Raw genomic sequence first — 7,639 nt, 5'->3', positions numbered from 1 at the left:
GGCGGGGCCGGGGGCGGGGCCAGCACAGGTGCGCGCACAGGTGCGCGGGGCCCCAGCGCGCCTGCGCAGGGCGGGGCCGCGGGTATTTAAACCGCGGGGCGAGCCCGGCGGAGCCGTTTGATGCTGGGCGTTCGGAGCGGGAGGTTGCGGCCGGTCGGGCTCTATATCTCTTTTTCTTTTGCTTTTGTTGCGCGTTTCTTTTCTTTTGTATTTTTTTTTCTCTATGCCTCTCTTATCGACCCTCCCTTCCTCCCCTCCCCCACCCCCTACACCCTCCCCCCCCCCAAACCCCCCCCCCTCCCTCTCCCCCCTAGCCCTCCCCTCCCTCCCTCCCGGGCGGGCCCCCCTACTCTCCTTTCCTTGTCCTCCCTCTCTATTCCCCTACTCACCCCTACGCTACCCTGTTCCTCCATCCTTTCCCTGTTCCTTCTCTCCCCAGCCGGGCTCCCCCGTGCCCCCTCTCCCTGCTCCCCCCCACGCGCTCCCGGTTCCTCCTGCCGCCTTTCCGTGATACCTTTCCCCCTCCACATATTCCGCCTCCTTCCCCAAAGCTGCCTTCAATCTTTCTCTTCCTTCACCCTGCCTTCCCCCAGCCCCCTGCACACCCCGACCTGCCCCCACCTGCCCCCTGTCCCTGTCACCCTCCCCTTGAGCGCCCCCTCTGCTCCCCTGTTCTCGTTCCCCATTCCCCTTTTCCTTCTTTCCTCGCAGCCGCGGGGCTCGGGGCGCCGCAGAATAAAGCCCAGAGGGCCGGAGCCGGCGCCCCCCGCCCTCGCTGGGGTCCCCACACGGGGCCGGAGCCGCTCTGCGGGTCCCCCCATTGCAGTCTAATACACGGCCCGACACTGCCGGGGTGCGGCTTTCCCGACATCACACTGGGGGTCGGGCTGGGGGTCGGGAGGGGGTCCTGGGGGGAGGAGGGTGGGGGGGTTAGGAAGGGCCCCCTCATTAGGAGGGGGTCCCGGGGGAGGAGGGTGGGGGGGGGGATAGGAAGGGCCCCCTCCGGAGGAGGGGGTCCGGGGGAGGGGGGCGGGGTGGAGGGGGGGGCCTTCCCCCCTCCAGCCCCGGCCCCTCCCCGGGACCCCCTCCTCCGGACCGGGGCCCGGGGGGGTTGGGGGGGGGGGGGGGGGTGGGGTGGGGGGGAGGGGGCGGGGGGGGTGGGTGGGGGGGTGGGAAGGGGGGTACGGCCGGCCGTTTGGTTTTTTTTTTTTTTTTAATGTCTGTTCACGGCACAGAGTGACGTGCCCCCCCCTGCTCTCCCCCTCCCCCCCACCCCACCCCCCCCACCCACCCCCCGCCCCCCCCACCCCCCCCCCGCCCCTCCCCCTCCCCCGGGCCCCGGTCCGGAGGAGGGGGTCCCGGGGAGGGGCCGGGGCTGGAGGGGGGAAGGCCCCCCCCTCCACCCCGCCCCCCTCCCCCGGACCCCCTCCTCCGGAGGGGGCCCTTCCTATCCCCCCCCCCCACCCTCCTCCCCCGGGACCCCCTCCTAATGAGGGGGCCCTTCCTAACCCCCCCACCCTCCTCCCCCCAGGACCCCCTCCCGACCCCCAGCCCGACCCCCAGTGTGATGTCGGGAAAGCCGCACCCCGGCAGTGTCGGGCCGTGTATTAGACTGCAATGGGGGGACCCGCAGAGCGGCTCCGGCCCCGTGTGGGGACCCCAGCGAGGGCGGGGGGCGCCGGCTCCGGCCCTCTGGGCTTTATTCTGCGGCGCCCCGAGCCCCGCGGCTGCGAGGAAAGAAGGAAAAAGGGACGGGAAGAGAGGAGGCAGAGCGGGGCATGCGGGAAGGTGGGGAGGGAGGTCGGGCTGCGGAGGAGAGCGGGCGGGGAAGGGAAAGGCCGGCAGGGGGAAAGAGGGACGGGACAGAGGAGGGAGAGAGGGGGAATGGAACGGAGCAGCGGGGCAGGGACAGGTGAGGGACGAGTGGGGGGCGTCGCGTTTGGGGGAGGAGGGAGAGTGGGTTTAGGGGAGAAAAAACAGAAATATGGAGAGAAGGAAGGAAGGGTAGATGGTGGGACGGGAGGCCGAAATGGGACGAGAAGGAAAAGGAGGAAGACAAAGAAGGGGAATAGGAGCAGAAGGAAGGAAGAGTAGAAGGGGGCACAAAAGGGGAGCGAAAGCAGTCGGCTTTGGGGAGGAGAGGAAAACGGGGGAAAGGCAGGAAAAGAAGGGGAATGGGAGCAGGAGGAAGGAAGAGTAAAGGGGGGGAAGGAGAGAAGGGCGAAGCTGCGGAGCCCGCACAGAACCCATCACCCGCACCGCGCTCCGAGTGAGCAAATGGCGGCTGCAGCGATTCCCGGCACTTAAATAAGCTCGGCCCCACCCCACGCAGGTGCCCCGCGGTCCCGCGCACCTGAGCCAGCGCCGGCCCCGCCCCTGAGGCTCCGGCCCGGCCCCGCCCCTGAGGCTCCGGCCCGCCCGGGATGGAGGCGGGGCCATCGCTCCCGGCCCGCCGGGATGGGCCCGGGGCTGCCGCTTCGGCTCCCGGCGGTGCCGCCTCTGCCCCGGCGGGCGGGTCGGGGTCTCTCTCGGGCCGGAGCACCGGGGCGGCGCCGGGGCCGAGCCGGCGGCGGCGGCGATTTCCCGGGGCTGACCGAGACCGGCCGGGGCGCGGGGACCCCCGTGCCGCCCCAGCACCCCCAAACCCCGCCGCTCCCCGCCGTGCCAGGGAATTTTCTTTTTCCCGGTGCAGGCCGAGACATTTCTGTGAGAAAACTCAGAACTCAGGGGTACGGGGTCTGAGGGGAGAGAAGAGATTCTGGTATAAATCCAAAACGCGTTGTGAAAAACAACATGGAACGGCTCATTTGCTCTCCCAGCCCGATTTCTGTGTGACCGTCTGTGATTCCAGCTGCTCCGCTGGCACTGGCAGCCTGCGGGGCTCTAAGGACTTGCCAGGTGCCCAGCACGACAGAAAAGAACGGGAGAACTCCCCGGCTCTGGCAGCGGAGCCTCTCGGCAGTGTCCCGAAAGCCCCGCAGTGCCAGCATCTCTGCATGGAAGCTGAGGGGCTCCAGCGCAGCCCCTCTGCAGCGTTCCTCTGCAGCTGGCACTGCCCAGCGCCCCTGACCAGGGTTTGGGGTCCCTGCACAGCCCCCGGCGCAGCCCCCTGGCTTCTTCCAGCTCCCTTCAGCCAGGATGATTTTCTCGGGGGTAGGAGCACCCAAAGCCAGCGGAACTGGCCTCAGCCACTTTCCGTGGGATCTCTCCTCTTCCTTCCTCACCAAATTCCCACTGTCAAAACCCAGCTTGAGGCACAGATCCCCATCCCCTCAATCTCTCCAAGGAATTGGGCTCGGATTTCCCAATCCAGCAGGGCAGAAATGCTCTTGTCCTTACTGTACATCCTAATTGCAGTAATGGCTCAAGAAATAATTGAAAGAAATTAAAGGAATGAAGAGAAATTAAATAAGAGCTGCCAGCTCCAACTAAGGGATGTTCAAACCCCTTACCAACAATTTGCTTTAATTAACCGACTCAAACAAAGTAATTAACACCACATTGATACAGTATGATTCTTTTTAATCGAGTTATAGATAAATATTGCAGAATGTAAAAACCTTTGTAAATCCAGAAACTCTTTCAAGAGAGAGACAGGGCACAGCTGCAGAGAGTCTTGGGGAGTTCAGGGGAAAAACCCCAAAGTTTTCAGTGTTTAGCATCTCCCACCCTGTCGTCACTGACAGCAAACACGGCTTCAGCCTCAGGAAAACACGGAGAGTCAGGGATTTTACAGATCCTGGTCTCACCTCAGCCTCTCAGCAGGTACAGTCTGCAGGGAGAGGGAAGAAAAAGGGTCAGAATGGACAGCCTACTTCCAGAAAATCATCACCATTCATAAAGCACTAAGCAGAGCTGTAAGAACTTCCCCAAAGGTTCATTTCCCTGCGGGCTGAGGGCTCTCAGTTGAAGCACAGGCTGGACCTGCCAGGGACAGACTCCAGGAACCCCAGAAGTAAAAGCCACTGGGCCAATTCCATAAAACATTCCAAAATCAGGCTCCTAGGATGTGACCATCTCCTCTCTCACCTGGAGGTGGAAGCACAAGGAATGATCTTCCCTCCTGTGGGTTTTCTGGGATCTGCAGTGAACCGCAGGGGGAAGAAAACAAAGCCTGAATGTTTCGCACGACTGGAACAGAAAAGTGGGGAAAAGGGAGGCAGGGGCACTGCTGGGGTGATAACTGGGATCCAGCCTCTCCACACCAATGGAAGCAGAGACTGAGTGACAGAGCCTTTGGGACCACTTTGCTGGGATTCATAGGAAAACGGGTGAGTTTTATTTTGGCAGTAAAGCCAAGCTGCTTCTCACCTCATCAGCCGGGTACAGCAGCAGCACCCGCAGGAACCTGGCCAGGTGGCTCTGCCTGGCAGAGGGCTCCCCACTTCCTGGGAATTGTATGCTACAGGGCTGTGCCACTGGCCATTAAAACAGTTCCCACCTGGCCCTTCACAAAGGCAAGGTGCTTTTTCCATACAGCAAATGGTTTTTGAATTAAGAAGGTAACACTGGTAATACTCAACTGGAGAAGAAAAAAGTGAGAGCTGTAAAATTTTCCTACGCCAGGCAAAAAAGAAAGCCAAATTAAAACCAAAACAAAAACTAACATAACAATGAAAAAAACAAACCATATCAAGCATGCTTCAAGAGAGTTTAAATCTGAATGAAGTAACTTACTTAGAAGCTTGAAAAGCTGCAATGCTGCAAAAATCTAATGCTGCAAAAAAAAAGGTGCCTTCCCATCCAAACCCATCTGGAATTCCACAATTCTGTGAACAGCTCCGGGCAGAAGGACTAGATTTCCATTGTGGTTCGAAAATGCTGCTGCAAGAACACGAAGAGAGATTTCATATACTGTTAAAGTGGCACAACCACATCAAAAATTACGTTTGGAGGTAAAGTGGCAACTCTGCAATTCCAGCTTCTGATACCAAGGACACACGGAGGGCTGAAACCTGGAGGTCCTTACATGACAGGATTTCTAGATTTCTAGAGTTACCCATCCCCAGTTTGCTGCTTAGGGTTAGAAAAGGTGGAATTCTGTTCTTAAGGGGTTACCACATACCATCAACGTGAGAGACGGGGATGCTGATGTTTGATCAGAGTCCTGGAGCAGCCTGGAGCACGCTGGCGTCCCGAACCAGGTCTGCTGCCTTGTCCGTGTAGGGGTAGGGCTTTGTCCTCAGCCTCAGCAGGATCTGTCAGCAAAGGAGGAGAGAAAAGTAGAGTGCACCGGCTCCCAAGTGTGGGGTACCATGTGCTGCTAAGGAAGACCACGTGCTGAAAGTGGTTGGAAGCCGGGTGGGTTTTGGGAGGACAAATTCCATATTACTTCTGCAGGATTCTGTCTACAGTTCCTGCTCTACAAACCAAATACATCAAACGACAACAACAAACAAACAAAAAAACACCACATTAAATCAACAACAACAAAATAATTACTCCTACCTCAATAACCCCATACTGCCCCAAACCATTCCAAGGAGGGCGGCAGGAGGGGCTGGCAAAGGCAGGGCCCCGCCGGGCCCCCCTCGCCGCTGCCATCCTTCTCCAGCGCCGCCGCTGAGCCGCCTTCAGCCCAAAACCCACCCAAAAATACCCCAAAATCGTCCTAAATGCCCCCAAAAAACCCACCCAAAACTACCCAAACCCTCCTAAAAATATCCAAAAAACTCACCATAAAATGCCTCAAAACCAACCCAAAACCGTCCCAAAAATATCCCAAAAAATCCACCCAAAAATACCCTAAAACCCACCAAAGAATACCCCAAAGCCCTCCCGAGAATACCCGAAAACCCTGCCCATAAACACCCTGAAACCCCAAATTAACCACTCTGAACCCCAAAATATCCCTGAGCTCCCCATACCCCAAAATTTCCTTCCCAAACCCCAAATTCCCCCCCGACCCCCAAAATTCACTTCTGGGTCTCGTCCTCGGGGGCCGGCGGCTGCCGGGGCCCCCCCAGGCCCGCGGGCGGCGCCCCCAAACCCGGGGGGAGTTCGGGGTCCGAGTCGGGGTCGTCCTCATGAGCCACCAGCCTGGGGACCCAAAAACCGGGGGGAACCCCGAATCGGGGGGGGACCCAAAATTGGAGGGGGTCCTGGGGGGTTCTGGAAGGTTTTTGGGGCATCCCAGGAGGACTTTTGGGGTCTCAGGGGGTTTTGGGGGTCCCAGGAGGAATTTCAGGGGTCCTAAAGGGAAATTTGGAGGTCACAGGGGGAGTTTTGGGGTCCCAAAGAGAATTTTGGGCGTCCCAGGGAGGGCTTTGGAGTCCTGGGGAGAATTTTGGAGGTTTCAGGGGGTTTTTGGGAGGAATTTTGGGGGTCCTGGGGGGGGGGGTTGGGGTCCTGAAGGGAATTTTGGGGGTCTCAGGGGGTTTTTGAGGGTCCCAGGGGGATTTTTGGGGCTTCTGAAGGGAATTTTTGGGTTCCCGAGGCTGTTTTTGGTGATCCCGGGGCTGTTTTTGGGGGATCCCGCCGGGTATTTTTGGGGGTCCCGGGAGTGTTCTTGGGGTCCCCCCTCACCAGTCCATGGCCGGCTCCACTCCCCGGTTCCCGGTCAGCGCCAGCGCCTTCGCCCTGCGGGACCGGGGGGCTCCCGGTTATTTTTGGGGGGTCCCAGAGGGTTCTGAGGGGTCCCGGGGGGTTTTTTGGGGGTCCCGGTGGAGTTTTGGGGGTCCCGAGGGCTCCGGGGCCTGTCCGTGTGTCCCGCCCCCCCCAATCCCATTCCCGGTGCCGGGTCCCCTCCGGCTGCTCCCGCCCGCCCTCCCCCGCTGTCCCCCCGGTGCCGCCGCCCTCAGCGCGCCGGGCCCCGAATCCCACCTCCAGCAGCGCCTCCAGAGCCGCCCGAGCCCGGTCCCACCGCCCGCCGCCATCACGGCGGCGCCGGGCTCCCGACACGTGGGGGACGGCGGCCGGCGAGGGACAGAAAGGCACAAAGCGTTCCGGTACGGACGGCGGCCGGAACGGGACAGAAAGCCTCCCTCGCCGCTGCCATCCTAATCCGGCGCCGCCGCGGAGCCGCCTCCAGCCCTCCCCTCACTCACAGACACCGCCCCGCTCGCCGCTCGCTGCCGCCCCTCGCCCCTCCCGCCGGTTTTGCCGGGCGCTGGCTGGGGGGGCTGCAGTACCGCCCTGTGCCCACAAGGCGGCAGCACTTTTCAAGCGAGTCCGCGCCAAGCCACTCGCAAGAGGGAGGCCGCGGGCGGCCGGGCTGCAGTACCGCCCTTTGTCCACAAGGCGGCAGCACTTTTCAAGCGAGTCCGCGCCAAGCCACTCCCAAGAGGGCGGCCGTGGGTGGTGGGGCCACAGTACCGCCCTGTGTTCACAAGGCGGCAGCACTTTTCAAGCGAGTCTGCGCCAAGCCACTCGCAAGAGGGCGGCCGTGGGTGGCGGGGCTGCAGTACCGCCCTGTGCCCACAAAGCGGCAGCACTTTTCAAGCGAGTCCGCGCCAAGCCGCTCCCAAGAGGGCGGCCGGGCTGCAGTACCGCCCTTTGTCCACAAGGCGGCAGCACTTTTCAAGCGAGTCCGTGCCTAGCCGCTCCCAAGAAGGCAGCCGGGCTGCAGTACCGCCCTTTGTCCACAAGGCGGCAGCACTTTTCAAGCGAGTCCGCGCCAAGCCACTCGGTGGTTTTGCCG

General features: G+C 61.2%; 1 protein-coding gene across 4 annotated transcripts; it reads right to left on the bottom strand.

Moving 5' to 3' along the window:
- Positions 1–3,505: 3,505 nt before the first annotated feature.
- Positions 3,506–6,926, bottom strand: LOC146768073 (UBX domain-containing protein 1-like). Of its 4 annotated transcripts, none has more exons than XM_085576199.1 (7): positions 6,823–6,906; positions 6,526–6,579; positions 5,920–6,039; positions 5,066–5,198; positions 4,678–4,824; positions 4,030–4,081; positions 3,506–3,772 (listed from the first exon to the last, which is right to left on the bottom strand). In XM_085576199.1, exons 1-4 carry the CDS (start codon positions 6,873–6,875, stop codon positions 5,189–5,191), a joined length of 237 nt encoding a protein of 78 aa, XP_085432325.1. In that variant the 5' UTR covers positions 6,876–6,906; the 3' UTR covers positions 3,506–3,772; positions 4,030–4,081; positions 4,678–4,824; positions 5,066–5,188. The 4 variants fall into 4 exon arrangements, 2 of the variants coding, with proteins under 2 accessions (XP_085432325.1, XP_085432326.1); XM_085576200.1 differs by having other exon boundaries at positions 4,678–4,821; XR_014954125.1 differs by lacking the exon at positions 5,920–6,039 and having other exon boundaries at positions 6,823–6,912.
- Between the last annotated feature and the right edge of the window lie 713 nt (positions 6,927–7,639).

The sequence above is a fragment of the Lonchura striata genome, chromosome 3, assembly GCF_050655825.1.
Source record: "Lonchura striata isolate lonStrDom1 chromosome 3, ASM5065582v1, whole genome shotgun sequence".
Classification (NCBI taxonomy): domain Eukaryota; kingdom Metazoa; phylum Chordata; class Aves; order Passeriformes; family Estrildidae; genus Lonchura; species Lonchura striata.
Note: the sequence above shows the minus strand (reverse complement) of the source record. Positions and strands in the feature narration are given on the sequence as shown.